General features: G+C 40.9%; 2 protein-coding genes across 5 annotated transcripts in view; one reads left to right on the top strand and one right to left on the bottom strand.

Annotated features, from left to right (window-relative positions):
* Positions 1 to 5,371: 5,371 nt before the first annotated feature.
* cptp (ceramide-1-phosphate transfer protein) lies at positions 5,372 to 14,657 on the bottom strand. Its single transcript, XM_072245428.1, has 2 exons — positions 14,531 to 14,657; positions 5,372 to 8,767 (listed from the first exon to the last, which is right to left on the bottom strand). The coding sequence occupies exons 1-2, from the start codon at positions 14,647 to 14,649 to the stop codon at positions 8,245 to 8,247; spliced, it is 642 nt and encodes a 213-aa protein (XP_072101529.1). The 5' UTR covers positions 14,650 to 14,657; the 3' UTR covers positions 5,372 to 8,244.
* Positions 14,658 to 14,684: 27 nt separating this feature from the next.
* The window catches only part of ints11 (integrator complex subunit 11), a 36,788-nt gene continuing 26,244 nt past the window's right edge, over positions 14,685 to 25,228 (top strand). Inside the window, exons 1-7 of one of the 4 annotated variants that reach the window (XM_072245426.1) lie at positions 14,685 to 14,784; positions 15,092 to 15,197; positions 18,564 to 18,641; positions 18,729 to 18,826; positions 20,902 to 20,975; positions 22,149 to 22,377; positions 24,317 to 24,415. In XM_072245426.1, the coding sequence (XP_072101527.1) occupies positions 18,614 to 18,641; positions 18,729 to 18,826; positions 20,902 to 20,975; positions 22,149 to 22,377; positions 24,317 to 24,415 (528 nt within the window). In that variant the 5' untranslated portion in view covers positions 14,685 to 14,784; positions 15,092 to 15,197; positions 18,564 to 18,613. The other 3 variants (XM_072245427.1, XM_072245425.1, XM_072245424.1) reach the window with 3 other exon arrangements.

Below are 25,228 nucleotides of genomic sequence, written 5' to 3'. Positions count from 1 at the left end.
TACCTTGAACACACCTCAATAATCAGACAGTTGATCCACCAGGCCAGGCAGAAGAAAGGCAACCGAACAGTCGTCTTTTTAGTCCACATATCCTCATCCAGGTTGGCCTGGACCACTACATATCTCGCCAGCGACACGAAACGTGATCACTAGCTACCTAGGAGGATTCAAGCTATGCTTCACCTCAGCCTACCCCTTTACGACCGGGTGGCAAGTCCTCTAAAAAGGGATTCCACCTGGCTGTACCATCTCCCCCATCTTGTTTGTCACGGGTATGAACTTCCTCATATCAGCAGCAGCAGACATAACCTGAGGCCCAGTGTTGTAGCCCTGCAACATGGGGGGTTCATGGATAACATCACAGTAACCCATGTCCAAGCAAGATGGACAACGTGGCTACCTGGGCTAGGATGACCTTCAAGGCCAGGAAGTCCAGGTTCATTGAAACACATTGATGAAGGTAGAGAAATGGATGTAGTGTATATGGAATTCAATAAGGCATTTGATAAGGTTCCCCATACAAGGTTCATTCAGAAAATAATGAAGCATGGGATCCAAGGAGACCTTACTTAGTGGATCCAGAACTGGCTTGCCCACAGAAGGCAAAGAGTGGTTGTAGATGGTTTGTATTCTGCACGGAGGTTGGTGATCAGTGATGTTCTGCAGGGATTTGTTCTGGGACCCCTCCTCTTTGTGATTTTTTTTAAGTGACCTGGATGAGGAAGTAGAAGGGTGGGTTAGAAAGTTTGTTGATGACACAGAAGTTTGGAGTGTTGTGGATAGTCTGGAGTGTTGTCAGAGGTTACATCGGGACATCGATAAAATGCAGAACTGAGCTGAGAAGCGGCAGATGGAGTTCAATCCAGATAAGTGTGAAGTGGTTCACTTGGGTAGCTCAAATTTGAAGACAGAATATAATATTAATGGTAAGACTCTTTGCAGTTTGGAGGATCAACGAGATCTTGGGGTCCATGTCCATAGGAAACTCAAAGCTGCTGCGCAGATTGACAGTGTTTTTAAGAAGGCGTATGGTATGTTGGCATTCATCAACTGTGGAATTGAGTTCAAAAACCGTGAGGTTAAGTTACAGCTATATAAGAACTAACTTAGACCCCAACTGGAGTACTGTTTTCAGATCATGTCACCTCACTACAGGAAGGATGTGGATACAATAGACAGAGTGCAGAGGAGATTTACAAGGATGTTGTCTGGATTGAAGTTCGTGCCTTGTGAGCGCAGATTGAGTGAACCATATATAACCATATAACAATTACAGCACGGAAACAGGCCATCTCGGCCCTTCTAGTCCGTGCCGAATGCTTACTGTCACCTAGTCCCACCGACCTGCACTCAGCCCATAACCCTCCATTCCTCTCCTGTCCATATAGCTGACCAATTTAACTTTAAATGACAATATCGAACCTGCCTCAACCACTTCTTTATATCAGAATAGGGAGGGTAAACATTTAATGAAACCCTTTTGCTTAACTACATTTACATCACAGAACTAATTAGATCTTTATATCAGAATTGGGAGGGTAAACATTTATTGAAATGCTTTTTGGAAAGTAAAACAAACGTTTGTATTTACATTAGGTATAATAATAGATTGTCAAGTGATGAAAAAAATGAAACAGATTTTTAATGCACATGTTTTCTTAGGAGGCATCACAGCCAAGTTCCATGGAGTTTTCTCCTTATGTGCATACGTACTTTCAGCAGATTAGGAATTCATGTCGATTCTTCAGGCCCTATAGCAGGAGTACCTTGCTTCCCCTGGTAGAAAATGCCAGCTCAGATTGGGTGCCAATGCAAAAGTTTCAGCACAGCATAACTGGAATAAATTAGCATCATAATTTATGTGATTTTATCCATATTTGCAGCTAACTAAATAAAGTAATACCATACAAACAAACATTCGGAAGCACATTTCAACCTGTATGTTTCTAACATTTATATTTTTCTGATTTTTAAAAAAGGTATAATTTGTTTATGAAACAGAATTTGTTGCAAAACCTGCTGACAAGTAAGCAAACTTCTTTTAAACAATCTGATGAATATCTAACTTTCACATTCCAGGGTTATGATCCTGCAGTAACGAAGCAAAGTCAGTGTAAATGTCTTAAAGGGAACCTGGAAGTGATGTTTCCCATGCTAGAGCAATGCTTTTTTGTCTTCCTTGGATTTTTTTTTTACTTTCCCAAGGTACAATGTTAATAGGGTAAAATTCTAGTGAAGATGGCAGCTTTGTCCAACTGAACTGCCACATTGGATACACTCAGTTTTAAGGGGAATACAGTTGAGTCCAACACTATCCTTGGTAGCCCACTGTGCTTCTGGTGAGGATCAGTTCAATTTAATTCAAAGATGGAATGTATTTAATTTGCACTGGTGATCAGGGCAACCTGGCTTTGATCAAAACTGAATATAATCTGAGCACTCTTTTTGAAAGATGATCTGTCTTTATTTCCATATTACTATTGTGGCACAGCAAGTTCAGTTGTAGGTACCTCTGGCACTTGAAGTGTCTTATGTTGATGGTGGATTTCACTGGGGGACCAACTTGGAACAAAAAGACAATCTGCAGCTGCTAGTTTTCAGTATGAGGTTAGGGAAGGATGGATAGAGGAAAGGGGCTAATTCTGATGGTGCAAGAATAAATGAGTTCTGTAACATTCAGGGGAGTTAAAATCTGTGTTATTGAAGACCGAATTTTCCCCCTTTCCTTGGTCTGACAAAGGGTTTTCAAACCTGAGACTCTTCCCATTGATGCATCCAGACCTGCTGATCGTTGAACAAAATACTGATGCAGTTACCAAGAGGACACGGCAGTGGCTATATCTCATTCGGAGTTTGAGGAGATTTGCCGTCACCAGAGACACTCACAAATTTCTACAGACGTACCGTGGCGTAGAGATCATGCTGACTGGTTGCGCCACCGTCTGGTAAGGAGGCGTCACTGCACAGGATTGGACAGAGATGAAGGAAGTTGCGAACTCAGACAGTTCCACCTTGGACACTAGCCCTCTCCAACCTGCAGAGGACATCTTCAAGAGGCGGGGCCTCAAAAAGGCAGCATCCGTCATTAAGGACCCCCATCATCAGGACCGCCTTCTTCTCATTGCCACGATCAAGGTGGAGGTACAGGGGCCTGAAGGCATACTCTCACCATTTTAGCAACGGCTTCTTCCCCTCTACCATCAGATTTCTGGATGGACATTGAACTCATAAACACTACCTCATCGTTTTTTTCCTTTTTTGCTCTTTGTTTGCACTGCCATTTCATTTAAAACAAATATATATTTCTTAATGCAACTTGTAGTTTATTGTAAAGTAATACTACGCACTGCTACCGGAAAACCTGATTTTGATTCTGATTTTCAGCTTTTCTCGTTTTGTTTTCAAATTCTACCACCTACTGGTTACTTGCCGAATTGCAGGTTGGTTTAAACCAAATCAAAGATTTTTTTTAAAAATCGAAGATTAGCTTTATTTGTCATGAACACCAAAACATACAGAGAAATGCATCATCTGCATCAATTCAAATCAGCGAGGATTGCACTACGCTTCCAGTGCCAACATAGCATGCCTTCAATTTACTAATCCCAAATGTACGTCTTTGGAATGTGGGAGGAAACCAGAGCTTCTGGAGGAAACTCAGTCATGGGGAGAACGTACAAACTCCTTATAGGCAGCGATAGGAATTGGTGATCACTGGCACTGCAAAGCAATCTTCTACTAGGCGTTTCATTTTGCATCATGATGAACAGAGAAATTTTTAACCCCTGACATCGATAAACTTGCAAATAATTCAATGTGAAATTACATATGTTCCTGTTGACCTAATAACTTCGATGGTTACTCCTTTTGTAGAAGACCAATTTATTTTTTGGAAGCACACCAGGAGGTAGTTTTGGAGCAGGCCCTGTTATTGAGGGAACGCATGAAGATCCTGAAAACACGACGCCAAACATAATAATGCTAAGCAAGGGGAGGCAGTCAGATGTGTTGCTGCTGCCAAGAGCTTCAAGATCTCAGCGAAGTTCCTGGACCAATTAGACATCTTATTCAGGCAATGGCAGTGATCTCCCCAGGATTTTGGGTTAACACCTATTAAATCATTTCACGTTGGCTTTTCATGCTCTTCCACAATGGTCTTGCAACTCCCTCTTCTATTGGTGAGATCAGGGGACCTGGACCTCAAGTAATATTTCAAACCCTTGGGTATATTTAAAATGTTCTGTTGTCTGGTTGAATGAAAGAAAAAAAAATAGCTTTGTCACATGTACATCAAAAGATACAGTGAAATGCACAGTTTGATTCAAATCAAATCAGTGAAGATGTGATGGGCAGCCCACAAGTGTCACCATGCTTCCTGTGCCGAGATAGCATGCCTACAACTCACTGACTCTAACCATATGTCTTCTTGGAAAGGAGAATGTAGAAACTTGTTAGACGGCAGCAGGAATTGAACCCTAATCTTACAGCTGGCACTGTAGAGTATTGCACGAACTGCTACACCATTGTGCACCCACCATGAAGCTCTATGCCCTGGTTCCTATTCCAATCACACACTGCATCTGGCATTCTATTGATGCACACTGGAAAGTATCTTGGCTGCAGGAAAACAACATCCATCATCCAGGTTATGCAGGAAGGAGGTACAGAAGCTTTAGGTCCCTCCCCACCATGCTCAGGAATAGTTACTGCTCCTCGACCATCAGGGCTCCTAATCCAGCATAAAAAACTTTACTCACCTCAATACTGAACCTGTTCCACAACGCGTGGACTCAACAACTCATGTTCTCAGGTATTATTTATTTACTTACTTTTTTTTTGTATTTGCACAATTTGCCTTCTTTTGCACATTGGTTGTCAGTGTTTGTAGTTTTTCATTGATTTGTTCCACTGTGAATGCCTGCAAGAAAATGAATCTCAGGGTGGTACATGGTGACATGTGTGTACTTTGATTATAAATTTACTTTGAATGTTCCTTCAAATTGAATCCAGTAGGCTTAATATCTGTTATTGTAGGAGATCTAGAAGCACTATTCCATCTCACTGTTACAGTATGGAAGTCAGATTTCTCCCATGCAGACAGATCCTGAATTTAATTAAAAAATAACGCAACTGTTGCCGCGTTGTTTGCTTACAGACATCTTCCTGTATTTCATGGCTATCTGGAGAAGATGAATACCAGAGTTGTATTGTACATGCAAACTTTGACAATAAAATTAACCTTTGAACATGTATGGCATTAATTTACCACTATTGAGGGCTTTAATGCTGTTCCATTTAATTTTCTCAAAAATGACGGACCTAATTGTTTGTGCAATTACAATAAACTAAGCCAGAATGAACTACATCATAATTTATTGTTTTTATACAGCAAATAATTACTCATATTGCAAATAAAAAATCTACAAGTTACATTTGGTTTTCACCTGAAATATTAAAAATATTTCTGACTTTAAAACCTACAATTCATGACAGAGAAATGTTGCTAATTGTCCATTGATGGTTGTAGATATTTAATGTTTGAAGATTAGAATGGAAGGTCAACAGTACACTGGGGTGGCAGCATTTGACAAGTAATTAGCCACCAAAGACTAATGTTAAAAATGTGAATAGGAAAACAAACACCTAGGGTCTTCAAAGAATTAAAGATAAAATTTACTTCACATTGCAGCTTTCTTTTTCCCTTGTCCCCGGGTAAAATCCACCAAGAGGACCATAACCTTGTTGTGGTTTGGGGGCTTGTGTGCCTCAATGACCCGGAGAGCTATGCGAGCTGGAGTCAGGGCTTTATGTGTTGGCTCTCGGTAGTCACCCATACCAAACAGGTCAGAGGCTAGAGGCCAGACTAAGAGTGGTCCACCAGTCCTCCAGGTTCAGGGGTTCAGCCCAGAGCTGACAACCCTAATTCGTAAAACAAAATTGTTACGGAAACAGCAATGAAGAATCCTTCTACATCTGAGTGTGACGGTATTCCTGAGTCTCCACCCGGGACTTACATGACTGACAGTAGTGAAAACTGACAGGAAGCTACTACACAACAAAGGAAGCCCTGAACACCGCCAGAGATGGAGGACCTTCATCGCTGCCCTAAACGCCGGTAACAAGCAATGATCAGGGTAAAATGTCTTTGGACCCACATGAAGACATCAGATGACAGCTGAGCTCATTATGGATCCACCCAGCTAGAATGTGACTTCCAACAGGAGGAGCCTGTGGCAGCTGTGGCCACCTTTCCACTCCTTTACCCGCTGACAGACTGTTGTTGGTTACGAAGTTCAGTAACTGCAATACAATACCAGTGTTCTTCTGCCAGCATTAATCCTGCTTAATTTTTTCCAGGGACCAGTCGGTGAAGGGCACCCCCTTCACACAGCCCAATGCAAAATCTATTGTTCTTGGTCAGGACTAAAACTAGATCAAAGCTGATTTGTTAATCAGCAGCTTAAGGAGGTAGACTTGTCTTGCCGAGGTGTAATGTCACTTTGTGTGTAGAATTGTCCTGGCTCACATGAAAATCAGCTGCTGAAATAGGACAGAGAAATTTGTGCCCAAAGAATTCCACCAAAAAGAGGATGCAGCAATGTTTGTTGGGATGGGGGAAAAGACAGAAAGGAAGAGCTTATTTTTGTTAGATAACAAAAAAACATATTAGGTATTAATGCACTGTAAGCACAATTCCTTTTTGTCTTACCTGACAGAGTTAACTATACCACCATAGTATACAACAAAGTGTACAGCAGGAACATTATGAGGACCCACACTTTTTAAGCTCCATACATTTCCCTTGCACAAGTATGAGAGGACGTGTCACAGCAAATTCTTCAAGATGATCTTCTGTGCTTATGCAGTGAGGTCTCTTTCACTTACGCCATTTAAATCTCACAGCAGACAATGAACAAAATACTGTATATTTAAAGCAGACCTGAACTGGAAAGGGGGTACCTTCTATATAAATAAGATGCTGGAAATACACAGATCAGTCAGTATATGTCAAGAACATTTGGGCAGATAATCTTTATCGGAACATGGTCCTATTCTGATGAATGGCCTTTGATGTTTCTCTTTCCACAGATGCTGCCTGATCAGATTTCCAGCACCTGCAGTGTTTTGATTCTCAACGCTCCTTCCAGCAGGTCACCTAAAACTGCCAGGAGCAATTGAGAAGGAAGCTCTATTAACTTACAAACTGAAAGGCCAACAAATCAAAATCTAGTCACATTTTTGCTCCGCCTTCTCACATTGACCTGCTGAGTTATCACTGTATAGGGAAATGCTCCAACTCATTCACGGCTTACACTGCCATGATAGCCCTGATCCTACTGTTTCTGAAGAAGATGCAATAAGACAGACAGACAAAAAACCATCAGCCACGGATCTCAGGCCTGATCATTTCTCCCAGTTCCTAAGTGTGTAAATGCTCAACCTGAAGTCAACTGAGTCAGATAACTCCAGATTCGCACAGGTTCTAAACCAACCCCGTCCATACAAACAATAAACACTCAAAGTACGACCTTCTGCCATCCTTGGAAATGGACATCAGTAGGTCTACACCATTAGAAGTACAGAAAATGGGAGGGAGATCCAAATTATTACTTCTCACTTGAACAGCAATTGAATGTGGTCAGTTACAGAGATTAAAGTTTTTTGGTGCATTTCAAATGTAATGTCGCTAAAAAAATCTCCTGGAAGGACCATGGTAAAATATTTTAAATTATTTGTTCAACTGTATTTAAATATAAATGCTCCTGAAGAAGCATTCCACCAAAGTGCTGACAGGCAAAATGACTTATGGAAAAAGGTTCTGAGAAAGGCCATTCCTGACCAAGGTCCTTCCGGAAGGTATTTGCTGAAGATTAGAGATGGTAGTGTTATGGAACTACCATCTTTTGATGCAGAAAAACATGCACCTTGGACACTGCTACCCCCACCTTACAGAGAGCTATCTAATTAGTTCTGTTCTGTGGTGCAGACCCTTTAGCAAGCAGTGTAGCGACTCCACTTCAGCAATTCAAGTACTTGAAAATTCCATCACTCTGCCAATCCTGATTGGACTTGAATCTCCCCCCAAACAGAAAGGCTAATTATTTAAACATATGGATGAAAGACTTACTTTTTAAATAACACTTACAACCTATCCTTTGGTCAAGTGATTCTGATAAAATAAAGTTTACTATCTAAAACATTCAAAGGTGCTATTATTGTAGTACTCTTCAAAAAAGAACAGATCTAAGGTAGATCAAGCAGGTCATGTTGAGCATACAGATCTTGTGTGATGTCATAGGTCTTAGAAATGAGTGGGACAGCTTCCTCGAGTGTGGCCACAACCTTTTCTGTTGTGCCCATATTCATAACTTCAAAAAAGTCTGCCCGACTTGGCAGTAAATGAAATGCAAGAACTGCAGCTTTGCGCACAATCCAGGGATGATAGTTTGCCAGGGAGTCATTATAGGCGTCTGTACACAAGACTGAAGTTTTGCTGTCATCAGAGGCCACCCGCAGCTTTTCCAGAAAGAGCTGCAGCCACTTGAGGGCACGGTGTAGTCGCAACAGAGTACGGCAGCCAGAATCCCAATGGTCACCTCGCTTCTTCAGGTCCACCAGCTTGTTGTCAACCTCATACTTCACCATTGACTGAATTGTTCTATATTCCTGGCCCCTTTCACTACATCCGTAGTTTTCCAGAATTTGGATTTTAGTGACCACATCTTTTGAAATAAAGGAAAAGGCCGCACCAAGGCTATTCATGAACCTAAAAAAGAATCAAACAATGAATTTAAAATTGGATTTTCCTACCAAGACAATTCAGAGTAGAAATACAAAAGTAAAATTAATATTAGAAATTAAAGATTTTGAAGTGCACAATAAGTTTGAGCAGAATATGGTTCCCAAATTCATAAACTATTTACTTAAGTCTATTACAAGAAATTTCCAAATTTATTTAGTTTCCATTGGTACGTTAGAGAGAAAATAAATCACATTATGCAAATCATGAAAATTTATTAGGAAAAAACAGTTATGACAATCAACTATTAAAGATATATCCCTCAGTGATTAATAAGTTTTATTTGTGGGAGCTTGCTGTGGACAGATTTGTTGATGAAATTCTTACATTTCAGCAACGTCCCCTCTCAAGTTATTTCCTTAACCACAAATTTTGGCAGATCCGCGAAGAGAAATATTATACAAAAATATAAGCTGTTATATTTTGTTGCTGAAGAAACTAATCAAAAGAAAAAGACTGGTGCCTAGGGGAACGAGTTCTTTTTTTTTTTTTACAAACAAGAGAAAATCTGCAGAGGCTGGAAATCCAAGCAACACACACACACAAAATGCTGGAGGAACTCAACAGGCCAGGCAGCAACTATCGTATTGTTGACATTTCAGGCCGAAACCATTCGCAGGACCCTAATGGTCACCAATGCTTCTTTTTACTGTTAATGAGCCACATACTTATAATGTGGTGGCGAAATGACGTATGCCATTCACGTAATTTGCATGTAACCCCTAATGAATTATTTACACAGAGTACTTGACCAATATATTTACAATATTACTGAAATATTAAATACAGAACACACATGACACAGCACAGTAAATTTTAAATTACCACATTCAGGCCTAAAGATTTAATCTCTGTGGAGGATTTCTTATTCTTGTGGAATAAAGTCTTTCCTGATTTTTTATTGGTGGGGGGGGGGTGTTGCTGGGCAGAATCACTCCGCTTAGCAGGAGTGACATGTGGCTGTGATGGTTGTAGGAGTCGACTCTGGGACTTCAGTAAGTGGTTCTAACAGCTCTGGACACCTTTCCTCTCCAACAATTCACTCAGTTGTCCTCAACTGATCAATGTGTGTTCTCCCGATGATATCAAGATGCAACCTCCATGTGTAGGAGAGTGGTCCAGTTCTGTCCGTAATCTTTTCAGGTACCTACTTTTAATTACCACTGTAGTCCCCCTCCAGGAGTGAAACATTGAACGTCCTTGTTTGGGGAGCCTTCAATTTGTCTCAGCTGTTCGTCCTGCATGCTCCTTCTGAGATTGAGGTCGAGGAGAATCCAAGCGTGAACACAAGGGATGTCCCTGGAACAGCATATCTGGTGAGCTGTTAGTTGTGGAGTGTGCTGCATTGCCATATGCATGGAGGATATTGGCGAGCTTCTGATTTAGTGATAGTGTAGTGTGCTCTGCTGACATCGTTCATAGTGTGTTCTTTAGTCTCCGGGCAATTCTTTCCACCAAGCCATTTGTAGCTGGGTGGTACTGTGTGGATGTAATATGTCTTATTCCATTCATTTTCAGCAATGACTGAAACTGTTCTGCAACAAACTGTGATCCACCGTCGCTGCTTAAGTGTTCTGGAACACCAGTCCTTGAGAAGAGGCTTCTCAACACATCAACAGTATGCGAGGCTGTCGTGGAGGTTGTTGGGAACGCTTCTCACCACTTTGTAGCTGTATCTACTACTCTACTCCTGCACCTGTTGTCTATTGTCTACTACTAAGAAAGTTGTGCCCATGAATCGTCGGGCAAAGTCCACACGAATCCTCTGCCAGGACAATACAAGTCATTTCCAGGATGGAGAGGCACTGCTCTTGGCACCTGCTGGATGTTTTTGCATTCCAAACAGTGCATGGCAGGTTCCTCAGTCTGCTGATCTACCTCAGGCCACCAGAGAAAGCTTCGAGCTTGTACTTTCATTTTTACCATGCCTAGATGACGGCATGTAGCTTCTTCTTCAACATTTTAGCTCTCAGCTTTGGTGGTAGAACAACTCTTAATCCCCACATGAGGCAACCTCTGTCAAAGTTAAGTTCATCCCAGTGCTGGTAAAAATGGGAGAACTGGAGAATCTGATACACTTTCCAGCCATTTTGGGTGGCCATGTAAATCTGAGACAGTGAGGGGTCTTTTCTGGTTTCCCTTTGGATCACCTCTGCTGTAATAAGAAGACTTCTGATTTGCATTAGGGAGAATAGAAACATAGAAAACCTTAGCACAATACAGGCCCTTCGGCCCACAAAACTGTGCCGAACATGTCCCTACCTTAGAACTACCTAGGCTTTACCCATAGCCTATTTTACTAAGCTACATGTACCCATCTAGGAGTCTCTTAAAAGACCCTATCATTTCTGCCTCCACCACCACCGCCAGCCCATTCCACGCACTCACTACTCTCTGCGTAAAAAACTTACCCCTGACGTCTCCTCTGTACCTACTTCCAAGCACCTTAAAACTGTGCCCTCTCGTGCTAGCCATTTCAGCGCTGGCAAGAAGCCTCTGACTATCCACACGATCAATGCCCCTTATTATCTTGTACACCTCTCATCCTCTGTCACTCCAAGGAGAAAAGGCCAAGTTCACTCAACCCATTCTCATAAGGCATACTCCCCAATCCAGGTAACATCCTTGTAAATCTCCTCTGCACCCTTTCTATGGTTTCCATGTCCTTCCTGTAGTGAGGCAACCAGAACTGAGCACAGTACTCCAAGTGGGGTCTGACCAGGGTCCTATATAGCTGCAACATTACCTCTCAGCTCTTAAACTCAACCTCATGATTGATGAAGGCCAATACACCGTATGCCTTCTTAACCACAGAGTCAACCTGCGCAGTTCCCATGGACTCCACTCAACCTTGGAAAGAGTTCCTTCAGCCTCCATGCAATCTAGCTGACTGGCTACTTTATCCTGGTTGGTACAAGGAACCCGATGACCTTTGTAAAACTGGGGTGTGGCAGTTTTATTTAACACTATTTCACTCTTGACATGTTTGAGTTTTCCAATGACATCCTTGAACACTGCTGTGGCATCATCCAGTACCTTTCTTAATTTGCTTTCAGTTGACACTATTGCAGAGGATGTGGCATGCAAACAGTGGATGGATCTCCAATCAAGTTGTAGTTGTCACAGCCAATCACAGCCCAACAATGCTGGCTTCCTGTTTTTAACCACATACAAACAAATGTGGCTTGTTGGTTGTAATTCACTGTTAAGAACGTCATTCTCATGGGAGTTACCTTTTCTCTAGACAGGTTCTTAGTTGAATATCTGCAGGCTTCAGTTCAGTCAGTATCTTTGAAATGCTGATCAAACTCATGTTGTGGAATGATTGAAACAGTTGAGCCAGTGTCCAATTTCATTTAAATTTATGCACTATTCACTTCTGCTGAAATCCATATTGCTTGTCTGTAGTTAATTTTCACAATGTAAATTTGAAGGCTACACAGTCCCGTGTCACTCTCATCATCAGATTTTTCATCAATGGCATGTAGATCAGGGCTCTTTTTGAAACTGCAGCTCGACTTTTTCCTCTTCCCTGTGTAGTCCATTTATTTTTGTCCATCCAACACATGCTCTTTCTATGCATTCTACTTTGTTGCATTTTCTGCAATTTCACCTTTAAATCTGCATTGGTTTTGTGTATGGGAGCTTGGTAACAATGGTAACACAACTTGTCTGTCCAGGAAGGTTTCTGTTTAGATGTTGCAATTTTGTTCACTCACTTTCATTCCTGACCACAACACAACTGTATCTCTGGCAGTTGTTTCCATTAATACACCCACTTAAACTGCTCTTTTAAATGTGAGTTGTGCTTTAGTCAGAAACCATCTTTGAATGTTTTCTTGTAAGATTCCACAAACTAAGCACTCTCTCTGTGCATCATTAAGCCTATCACTGAACTGGCAATGTTCAATCTCTTCAATTTAACCACATATGGTGAAATGGACTCCCCTTCTTTTTGATTCCATTTATGAAACCTAAAACTTTCTGCAATCAACAATGGTTTCAGGTCTAAATGTTGCTGTATTACTTTCACATCAGCAAAGCTCATTTTGGGTGGTTTAGTTGGAGCAGTCAAACTTCTAAGTAAACTGCATGCCTTCCCACCTAATGCACTTGCTTTTCATTGGCTATTTCATTTGCTTGAAAATACTGCTCAATTAGCTCAGTATACAACATGCAGTTATCTGTTGTGCAGTTGAACATATCTATCTTTCTGATGTAGCCAGCCATTTCTGCTTTTATTTCTTAGTATCACTATCACCCAGTACTCACTGTTTATGAACAACCTATGAATTTTGTCCGTTTTCTGCCTTTCTTTTATTTGACTACCTTCCCCCCTTGTGGAAAAAAAAGTGCTGCATTTTTAAAAAAACTTGAACGTCTCTTTCCCTTTGCAAAGAAAAAATATGTGCAGCACTTCTACAGGTAGGTAGTTGTCACGAGTTCGTTTTAAAACATACTCGTTGCCACTGTTATGTTTTGTAACTGCAGAAATTAATTGAAAGAAAAAAGCAGGAGCCCAGCAGGATATATACGCCTGTGCTTTTTACTTTTAGTGAAGCGTGCACATATGACACAGTGGCGTAATGACGTATGCCATTCACATACTTTTACATATAACCCTGAATAAATGAATTAAACAAAGAAAGGGTTTTGGCCCAAAATGCCAACAATACTCTTTTCCATAGACGCTGTCTGGCCTGCTGAGTTCCTCCAGCATTTTGTGTGTGTTGCTTGGATTTCCAGCAGCTGCAGATTTTCCCATTTGTAAAAAGAAGCAATGTTACTCAAATATTACTGAGAAAACTTCTCTATTTTATATCTTCATTTAAATGTCTACATTTTAAAAACATTACAACAATTTGTTGCTTCACGGGTTTTCAACTGGGAGGAATTCACCTCGGTACTCTTAACTACCTACAGTGAGTAGTCTTGGTTAATGCAGCCTGAACAACACCCAAAATGTTGAACCCCACCTTAGAACGAGACAGCTCACGTCATTAACCTTAATTGGTCATTCTAAACTTTCACACCTCCCATTGCCGGCATACCCTAGTTCCAGTACAGAGAGTACACCACATCTACTCCTTCGGGCTACCCAAACCCTTTCCAAACTTGAAACTTCCATCACCGAGGGCGAGGGGAGTAGGCTGGTGGGAACATTATCATCTATATTACCATTAACCGAGGGGTCCGCGGACCACAGGTTGGGAACCCCCTGATCCAGAGCATCTCCGGGTCTGACGAGGAAATAATCGCCGGTCTGTCATTGTCGCTAAATCTGAAAATTGCACTCACTACCTAACAACAGTGAACATACCCCCTTCATCACAGAGACTAGCGACTCCCCACTACATTTTTAAAGACAGTATAGGCCAGCCATTAAATGCCGATCTTGTTAACGAACCCCGCATCCAAAAATTTAATTCAAAATACTTCAGACACAATCAGAAATGGCATAACCCTCTCATCCTCCTAATAATCGCTCATTGTCATAGTCTGCACGATGAATAACTCATACTGTACTTCGCCCTGATACCATCAAGCAGCTCCAAGGACAGGATTATTTCAGACAGAAACGGAAAATGCTGGAAAACCTCAGCGGGTGAGTTAGTCCACGTTTGCGGATCGACATTTCAAGTCAAAGTCAGAGGTTTTCCACAGCATTTTCAGGTCTTATTTTAAGATTCCCAGCATCCTTTGGCTTCAGGATTCTTTTAGATCACTCACTTCACCAGCCCTTTCCATCCGTCCAAGTAATGTTCCTGCACCAGCTCCCCGCTCTCGGTCAGGCAGCTCCTGAATGACTCCAGGACTTCACTCAGCCTGAACGGCTCTACGCCCGCCATCTTCAACCCGGAAGCCGCCCGTCGCCAGGCCCACCCCCTCCCTTTTGCCCTATCACTAGCGGTCCGACGGAATCGGTGATCCTATTGGCTTTCCAGCGGGTCAATCAGCGTGACGTAACATTCGCCGGGCTTGAGGTAGGCCTGAAGCGGGGGGCTGCCGTCGAGGATGGGAGGGGGATGTTGTCATTGAGTTTGCCCAGTGCGCAGCGGGGAGAGCGGCCCAGAGCCGCGATCCTCCAGTTAACGGGAAAATCTGACGTTCCTGTTGCGCTGTTCACAGCCCAAAGCGCCCCGGCCGGCCGGGGAGGTGATGGTGTACATTCCACATTTTCACTGATGGCAGCACGGGGTGGTGGGCAAACTGTGAAGATAAACTTATTTTATTTCCCTGCTTAAGTGCTCTGAATATTAATCTGAAAAACACATTTGTTGTGAATTTTAGGTCGCGTCTGACTTTCTTGGATCACAGAACTGGATTCCTGGATTCCACCACTTTTTACATTTCTCACAAAGTTATTTGGTGCCATCAATTATTCCCTAACCTGCAGGTAATGCAATGATTGGCAGCATTTCTCTTTATATCCTCCCCATTCCTTGGAACCTAGAATTGGTTTATTATTGTCACGTACAATAGGTTAGGACAGTGAAAAGCTTGTATTGCATGCTGGTCATTACACAGTGCACTGATTAGAAGAAGGTAAAACAATAAAATATGTAGAATAAAGTATGACAGCTACAGGGAAAATGCAGTGCAGGTGAACAATAAGCTGCAAGGCAATAAAGTAGATTGTGAGGTCAACAGTCTAATTGTACTAGGGAATCATTTAATAACATTGGACAGAAAATTTTTTTAGAAATGTTGCATTGTCAGAATTTTTTTGTGGTTATGATAGATTGCTTGAAGCTGAACACATAATTTCAGACCACTTGTATTACTTAGAAATTTGGGGAAAAAAGAAATCAACTTTTATTGAATATAATGTGTTTAATTGCACAATGATGCTAATGCTTTGCAATAGTTCAGCTAAACTAAAAACGTTTTCATGATGATTTACATTTGTACTCAATATCTGAGGCTTCTCGCTTAAGTGGCCAACAATAATCAGCCAGCATTGATGGATTCCAGTTGCCCTGATACTGTTTGTCCATGTCCACAATGTCCTGGTGAAACCTTTCACCATGCATGTCACTGACTGCAAGATTTGCAGGGAAGAAAATAAATCGTTAGTGACATGTTGCGCTTCATGGTTTGGTATGCTTGAAGCATCTTGTCAACCAGCTGCACAAAGTTTGGGGCTCTGTAGTTGCCAAGAACATTTTCAACATCCTTGAATGCCTTCCATGTGATTTTCTCCAATCCCATTAGAAGTTCTTCAAATTGTCTGTTACTGATGACCTGTTTGGTTTGTGGACCAGCAAAAATGCCTTCCTTAACCTTGGCATCAGTTATTCTGGACATCTGTCTCAAATATCGAAATCCTTCACAGAAACGCTTGTGTCTGGTGTCAGCAGATTCCACAGTGCAGTCTTGAACCTAGTAATTCTGCTTTTGCCTTTGACAAACCCAATCTTTGACCAGGTCATTTAATTCAGACTGAGTCATCAGATGAGGCTCACTCGACATAAAGGGTTCAAAATCCGTATCAGAATCAGTGTCATTTTCCATTGCTGGCTCGTGCATCATGGCATTTTTGTCTGCCTCCTCTAGACTCCATGTGCCTGGTGGCTTCATTACTGGAAGACTGTTGTCATGTGGCACATGTCTCATGGCTGAAGGGAGACTGGGGTACTCAGGATTTCTTGTTTTTAGTAGAGAAACCAGCTACATTGGTCAGACAGAAGTAACAGTCTGTCACATGATCCTTCTGCTCTCGGCATATCAGTGGGACAGCGGACATTATTGACTTCTGAGTACCTCTGAGCCAAACTCTCAGACTGACAGTGCATATTGCGCAACAAATGTGAGGAGCCCATGTTTTGTTTTGGTTGCCACCCAAAGTAGAGCTCATAGGCTTTCACCATCTTTTGAGATTTAAGCATATACCCACCACATGTGGTATTTGTACTATGTGCATGAAGGGAGCTTGCAGGAGAATGTAATCGTATTAAGAGTTTTAAATATATAATGCTTCCGATTTGAACAATGCTTATTTCACAGCAATGTAATCAGATAAATATATTTTGGATTGAGAGCTAATAGGCTCAAAAATACATTATAACACAAAACCGGTTAATCGTTTGACTGGATGCAAGGATTCAAGATGAAATACTACCAGGCTTTCGTTACTCCAAAGGTTCTGTCTGAACTGTCAAAGTTTCCTTTGTCTCAAGCTCTGGGTCTTTTAACCCTCACTGGAACTGAGGAAGTTTGATAGATTCTGACATTTCAGATGATACACAGTCAAAAGATTATCTCCACTGGCTTTCACAAGGTAACAAGACAGTGAAATGTAAAAAGAAGAAGAATGTAGAAAGTTATCACCATTGTTTTCACACTCATATCACACTAGTAATTTTTAAGGTTGGAAACCATCAGTATTTCAAGATTAAATATTTATGAAGTGTATTTGTGAAAAAAATATGATTAGAATAGTCAGTTCCATTGGAAGCATTGTTGGAATCTCCTGTTCTTTATGCTTTTAATAAGGTATTAATTGAAGTAATGAGTTTTTAGCAAGACTGAATTTGTAGTTTCACTAACATATAACTTGCATTTTTCACAATATGTGGTGTTAGACTCCACCTACTGGTGGTACTACTGGTCCGCCATCATAGACATGCATCCGCAAAGCAAACAGCATTATGAAGGACCCCACGCACCCCTCATACAAACTCTTCTCTCTCCTGCCATCGGGAAAAAGGCACCGAAGCATTCGGGCTCTCACAACCAGCCTACGTAACAGTTTCTTCCCCCAAGCCATCAGACTCCTCAATACCCAGAGCCTGGACTGACACCAACCTACTGCCCTCTACTGTGCCTATTGTCTTGTTTATTATTTATTGTAGTGCCTGCACTGTTTTGTGCACTTTATGCAGTCCTGGATAGGTCTGTAGTCTAGTGTAGTTTTTGTGTTTTTTTTTCTTCAGTAGTTCAGTGTAGTTTTTGTATTGTTTCATGTAGCACCATGGTCCTGGAAAACGTCGTCTCATTTTTACTATGTTCTGTGCCAGCAGTTATGGTTGAAATGACAATAAAAAGTCACTTGACTTGACTTGTAAAATGATATAACAGTTTATCATTTTTCATTTTTCATTGGCTGTGTTAAACATGCCATACCTGTGTGTCTTCCAGTAGGCCCTCTCTTATCTCAGGAACTTGCTTGTACCTCGTTATAAAAGTGTCAGTTTCTGCAAAAATCACTATCTTTGTGTTAGTTATTTTAGCTCTCTCAGTTCTTTAGTTCCTGTTCATTTGTGCCCTGTGCCTGTTTTTTTTTGTTTTAAACTTTCAATAAACAATTGTGAAGCAACAAGTTTTTCAACTCATTCTTCACCTCCTAAAATAACCTGAGGATCGGAAATCACACCAGATTTGACAGCATCAAAATAATTTTAAGCAAAGACACACTGCGTCTGCAGAATCCCTTGTGTTTGTGAAAATAATTTTGTACTCTTATTAAATTATATTACTTCACCACTTGTTAAGTGCTGTGTTGCAGTTCATAGTTCTGTGGACCAATTATGTATATACATTTTCATATGCTAAATATGGTTATTAAGTTGTTAAAAAATTGAAAAGGTTATAGGAGTGATATGGAGAAACTGTTCTTTCTGTAGTCCTCAGTATATTGACACATCTTCTCCTGTCCAAGTCTGCAAGGAGAGCCACAGCAGGGGAACCAACTGATAGCTCATGTTGTGTTTTGCTTTTATTGTGTTATTTGAACTTTACAATCTTGATTTACAAAATTTAGGATGAGTGGCTGACTTCACTTCGATCTGGCTGAGGGAAACCAGGAATAAAATGCCTGAAATAAAAGTCACGCCCCTGGGTAAGAAATCCCACATTAAGCCAAGTTATGCAATGGAATTCATGGTGCAGTAAGTTCATAAAAACAACTAGCTTTTTTATTTTTCAGGGGCTGGCCAAGATGTGGGCCGTAGCTGCATATTGGTCTCAATCGGTGGGAAAAATGTGATGCTGGATTGCGGAATGCACATGGGGTTTAATGATGATGTAAGTGAATGCAGTTATTGAAGTGGAAAGAAAATACAAGAAAGCTGTAATCGTCTTATACACCGTCTGGTACTTTAACGTGATGGGCAGCGTAGAGTTCAAATGGTTTATCTTTCCTTTTGTTATTCTTCCCCAAGAATGAAATTCTTGGACCACTGCACCCCCAGTGGGAAGGTGGGAGGGCAGTGTTTCTAGGTTTAATGTTTCAAGGTACCAGAGACATTATAATTGAGCTGAGTGGCCTCTGCATGCACAAGCCTTTTAAAGCAGCTTGTCCGACTGTGGTGCTGGCAGTCGGGAGAGCACTATGCCTTTCTAACTGGGAGGGTGATCTGAGAAAGACTCCAGTTTTGTTCACTCGGTGGGAGAGGGAGAGTGCAAGAACGAATGAAATAGATCTGTGTGTGTGTGTTTTTTGCTTCTGGTGTGGAGTCTCACTCACTAAGGGAATGTAATGAAAATTCAAGTGTATGTAGAAGTGAACCTTCTGATGTGATATATTGATTGTGGCTGCTCTTCCGTTACTTTACACGGAGCAAGGATGCATGCTGAGAGCCTGATTCAGTTGCCGTGTACAACCAGTTTTACAATACAACAAAGGAAGGGAACTCTGGCTATATCAAAAACACAAGGAAATCTGCAGATGCTGGAAATCCAAAGCAGCGCGCGTGCACACACACTCACACACTCCCACACTCCTGATGAAGGGCTTTGGCCCAAAACGTCGACTGTTTACTCTTTTTCATAGATCTTCCTGGCCTGCTGAGTTCCTCCAGCATATCCTGGGTACATCTTTCCTTTGCTATTGTGACTGATGAAACCAATTTCTTTAGCATTTGTTGATACATATCCTTCTGTGCATACAGAATGGAGATTGGATTTTTATCATTTCTAGCTCATTTGGGTCACCTTCCTCTGACTTCATTTTGCAAGGAGAAAGTTATTACCCAGGTATTAGCCAGTATATAGAATCCTACTGAGCAAGAAAATATTTGCCTTTGGGAATAAAAATTAATTTTAACGAGTTTTTTATTTTCAACATGGTTTCTATATAAAATGTGGATTTTGAGAGTCCTGTGTTGTTTCTGTATCACAAGATTCAAGGTAGTTCTATGCAGTCTTTATATTTTTTAAATAAATGTTTCAGTTTTAGATTTTCCACTGTCCAAAATGCTAAGGGGATGTTTTCACATCCTTGAGTGCCTTGTTCCATTTGAAAGTCTGCAAGTGTGAACTTGGAATATTTGAAAACAGAGTACATCTTAGCTGTGTCAGGTGGATGTAAGCTTCCAAGTATACTTACTAGGTAATAATGACTTCAAGGAAGTCAACCAAGGACATGTGAGGAACTGGATTATTCCCAGCTACTGCAGTGGCACAGATTTGGTGTTGAACAGGAATTAGCTTGATTTGTCGGGCCATTTCTGGCCTGGGATATCATTACTTGTTGTAGTGACGCCTTCCTGATCTGTCACTTAATTTGAGCACCATTGGTGCTTCCCTCCAGTGTCAAATTGGTGGAATGATCAGCTGGATTGCATTTGTGTGTTTGTCTACCGGCTGTTTGGAATTGCACCATCAATTTGCGGGACGTGTCACTCAGGGACTTGGGCTGTAAAATATTTTTTGTGTAATTGTGTTCTTGCTATCTTGAATGTGCTGTGTGCCTTATGCTATGCTGTGTATGTTTTTCACCTTGGCCCCAGAGGAACGCTGTTTCATTCGGCTGTATTCAGGTATGGTTGAATGATAATTAAACTTGAATTTGAACTTGAGGGAAGACCAACAGTATTTCCCAACAATAATGTCATTAAAAGAGTAAGGAAAGAGCTCAGAAGGTTTTTAGAATACGAAATGCTTTTTCACAAGAGGTAATGCACTTTCTCAGAATTGTGGATGAACCCTCGAAGCAGAGGAAACAGAGAGTTTAGTGAGATTGCTAAAAAGCCAGACAGAGATCTGATGGGCTAAATGGCCTCATTCCCATCCCCAAACCTCACAAAATGTTTTCCTGATCTATCAGGTTCTGTGAACTACACCATGATTATTTGGTATTTTCATGTTTTTTTCTTCAGAGACGCTTTCCTGATTTCTCTTACATAACCCAGAATGGAAGACTCACAGAATTTCTGGACTGTGTCATTATCAGGTAACTTTTGGTCCCTTGAATTCAAATTTATTGGATTGTTGGAACCATTGTAGAGGTATGAAGGAGAAATAGTTTCTGACTATAGTCCTTTTCACTGCTTCATGTGCTAAGAATTCTAATGCTTTCTAGTTTTTTTTATTTCAGATATATAACAGTGGCAATATTTTGCTTAATGTGATAGCAGTCTGTTTCAGTTAAGGATTTTAGTCCCAGAAGATTTAATTTCAAAAATGTTAGCCTATTTTAGTATGTTGCAGCAGATTTTTAGTTCTATTCAAGTTCTGCTTCTTTTTAACAACCTCTAAGTTGTCCGCTATTTAGACCATACGGTTTGAAGAAACTGTTGAATCCTTAAGAAAACCTGGAAATGTAGTTGATTGGCATTAAGAGCAAGCATTTTACTTGGTTGATTAGATATTATTTGACAAAATGCTCCATCATCACAGCTTTCAAAAATGCATTGTGACCTTGTTTGACCATGGTGAGAGGGACCCTCCCTGTCAGATGGTTCGTGCACTCCTGGGGTCTCAATCTCACCGCACGCTGTTCTTGAAGTGGCTGCCGTGTGGATGAGGTGGTCCCCCCCCCCCCCGCCATCTCCTTATGGTCTGTGTGTTTGCCAAGAAGTTCTGCAAAGGGACGTATTGGTCTTTGTGAAGATTCATCCCAAGCAGCTGAGTAGTTAATGACTGTGCCCTGTGGGCAGTTTCTGGGGATGTTTACTGCTGGAAGGTCATTACACGATGAAAGGCTTACTTTGGTCTGCCCAATGCAAGGCATTATCCAGAACCAAACACTGGCATCTAACGCATTCCAGTTTGCAGGGGTATTTGCTGAGAGACGCACTGAACCTTCATGCAGTCACTGCAAAGGCTCTGGGGGGAATGTCTTTATAAAGCCCATCTATCACTGAATCCGAAAGAAAACCCAGAAACATAGTTGATTGGCATATAATAAAAATATTATTGACAAAATGTTTTTGATTGAATCAATGGTTACACTTACACTGTGTCAACAAGTTATAAGCAAATGTAATGTTATGCTCATAAAGTGAATGAAGATGATGCCATATCCCATTTTTACTACTGTATATAATGAATAAAGTGTATTTTTGAAAGGTTTCAAAATACCAATTGGTTACAATGCTCACCAAATGATCTTTGTCTTTTCCAGCCATTTTCACCTAGACCACTGTGGTGCCCTTCCTTACATGAGTGAGATGATTGGTTATGACGGCCCTATTTACATGACTCATCCCACAAAAGCCATTTGTCCAATTCTTTTAGAGGACTATAGGAAGATTACGGTTGATAAGAAAGGAGAGACCAACTTCTTTACTTCTCAGATGATAAAAGACTGCATGAAGAAAGTTGTAGCCATCAACCTCCATCAGACAGTCCAGGTAAGAAATGTATTGTTTCCTTTTGATGTTGTCGGATCTGGTGATTTTTCAATCTGCGGGTTCTTTTAGGAATCCAAGAATGAGGGAAAACTTGTTGCTTTATGATCATTTATTTAAAGTTTAAACAAAATTAGCAGATACAGCGCATATGAAACTAAAGGAAAGAATCTCAGGAAAAGAGAAAGATAAAATGGCAATTTTTGCAGAAACTGACACTTTAATACTGAGATACAGCCACAATCCTGAGATAAGCAAAGGGCCAAGAGAAGGCACACAGGCGTAGCCTGTTTAACACTTAGCCAGTGAAGCATGGAAAGGTGATAACCGTTATGTAACTGTTATACCACTCTGCCACCACTAGGTAGAGTCTAACACCACATATTGTGAAAAATCCCAGATAAAAATTATAATAAAACTACAAGTTCATTCTTGCTAATAACTTATTAATTGAATTAATACCTTATTAAAAGCACAAAGATACAGCCAGTTACAAAAGTAGTCACAGTAATGACAGATGCCAGAAATCCGTAAGTAAAACAGAAAATGCTGTAAGTGCTCAGGAGGTCAGGCAGGATGAGAAATAGAGTCAACATGATTCTTTGTCAGACAGAGAAAGAAGTGCAGAGAGGATGAGGGAGAGACAGACAGGTCAGAATAGGATGGAGAATTAATGGAAATCTCAGGGACACCTCTGTGGACATACTGCAGGTGTTCCAATAGTGACTACCCAATCTGTATTCGGTTTCTGCAGAGTAGAGCAGGCCATATTGTGAACATTGACTGCAGTATGCTAAAGATCAGATATATCCTCTTCACACTATCAGCATTTTGAAGGGATTGACTGTTCACTTTGTGACTTCCTGTTCCAATGTTACACCACTTTTCTATTTAGCCGCAGAAAATGTAACCCTTTCCCTCTGCGATCCAAATAGGCTTTCCAGATGGGGCAACGATGTTCTTGTACTCGTTCCATTTTAGTAAACAGCATTTGGTGTTCACAATGTACTTTGGGGAAACAAATTTGAAGAGCACAAGCGTCAAGTCTGCATGGGTGGCCTTGAGCTTCCCATTGCCCACCTCTTCAGTTCCCTTTCTCATTCCCCTTCTGACCTGTCCATCTGAGATTTGAGGCCCAGTGTAACCTTGAAGAACAGCATCTCATCTTCCGTCTGGCATATTGCAGAGTCCCATATTCAAAACTGAACTCCACAACTTAAGACAACTTGCCTTCTCTGTCTGTTCAGTACTGACTGATCTATCTATGATATTGACTCTGTTTTTCTCTCTTCCAATACCACAGACTGAACTGCTGGGCATGTCTTACAGCTCTGACTTGTATATTCATCTATTTATGTTCCCACTTTTGTACGATCCTCAGTTCACTGTTTCTCTGTTCCTGTGTTTGTGTTTTCTCTTTTGCCAACTGTCCTCATGAACCTATTGACTGGATGTCCTTGTATACACATTATGCACTTTATCAGAGATATTCCCTTTGTTCTTTCCGTACCTTCCCAACCCACTCTGCAATTTAAAACCAATTTGTTTTTTCCTATTCCCACTTCTGACAAAAGGGTCTTTGACCTGAAACATTAACTCTGCTTCTTGCTCCAGGGAATGCTGCCTGACCTGCTGAGTATTTCTATCATTTAAAATTTTTATTATTGTTTATAATCGTTTGCATTCTAGGGGAATGAATTCTCAGGATACATGGTTAATACACTGCTGTCCAGGCTTGCACTGTTTCAGTTTGGCCTTTATGGAGATTTTGTTCTGTTATAAGTAATATTTTTTTAAAAAATCAATTCTACTGCCCCTTCAACCTGAGGTGAATGATTCACGCATCCCTGTTTTCTACCCAGTTCCAATAAAACAGTACTGCTGAATTGTCTGAAGTGTCTCAGTTCAAAGGTACATGATTTATATTTTTGGAATGATCCAGGTTGACGATGAACTTGAAATAAAAGCATATTACGCTGGCCACGTGCTGGGTGCAGCCATGGTTCACATCCGGGTGGGCTCAGAGTCTGTGGTGTATACTGTAAGTATGATTAAACCTCAGCAACTACACTATCCATGCATAACTAAAACGGAATACTGGGAGAAGTTGGTTCAAGGATCAGAGCTAATTAGTATGTCATTTGACTTTTATTACCACATTATTTTGAATCCCAAATACGTTATTACAATGTTTCTTATTACATTGAACAACTGATTTAACATAGTGAGATTTCTAATTGTAGTTTACCAAGGATATTCACTTGCTGCAGTATTAACTATACTGAATGATCAGATTGCTGCCATTTCTGACCTGTCTGCTTTTGCAACTTGATTGAAGAACGGAAAGGCTATGATGAATAGCCATCATTTATGCGCTAGTTTACATTGTGAGTTCTGTAGGATATTGAGCCCTGACTATAACACAACTAAATTCAATGATATCTTCATTCATCCATTAGTTGCTGACATAACAATTGGGAAGGGCTGGTGATAATTGGGAAACAGGTTGCAGGGGCCCCAGGGAATGCTGGAACACACACAAAATGCTGGACGAACTCAGTGGGCCAGGCAGCATTTGTGGAAAAGAACCCTGAAGAAGGGTCTCAGCCCGAAGCGGTGACTGTTTACTCTTTTCCATAGGTGCTACCTGGCCTGCAGAGTTCCTCCAGCATTTTGTGCGTGGTGTTTGGATTTCCAGCATCTGCAGATTTTGTCTTGTTTAGGACATGCTGGATTTGTTTTTCTCAGCTTCTGATTCTTGTCTGAATGGGGTTTCAATTCACTTAAATGAGAAGTGCTCTGGGAACAATAGTCCCTAAGAAACTTCGACAATAAAATATAATAAGTCTTTTTT

The sequence above is a fragment of the Mobula birostris genome, chromosome 27, assembly GCF_030028105.1.
Source record: "Mobula birostris isolate sMobBir1 chromosome 27, sMobBir1.hap1, whole genome shotgun sequence".
Lineage (NCBI taxonomy): Eukaryota > Metazoa > Chordata > Chondrichthyes > Myliobatiformes > Myliobatidae > Mobula > Mobula birostris.
This window is presented reverse-complemented; position numbering and strand designations above follow the sequence as displayed.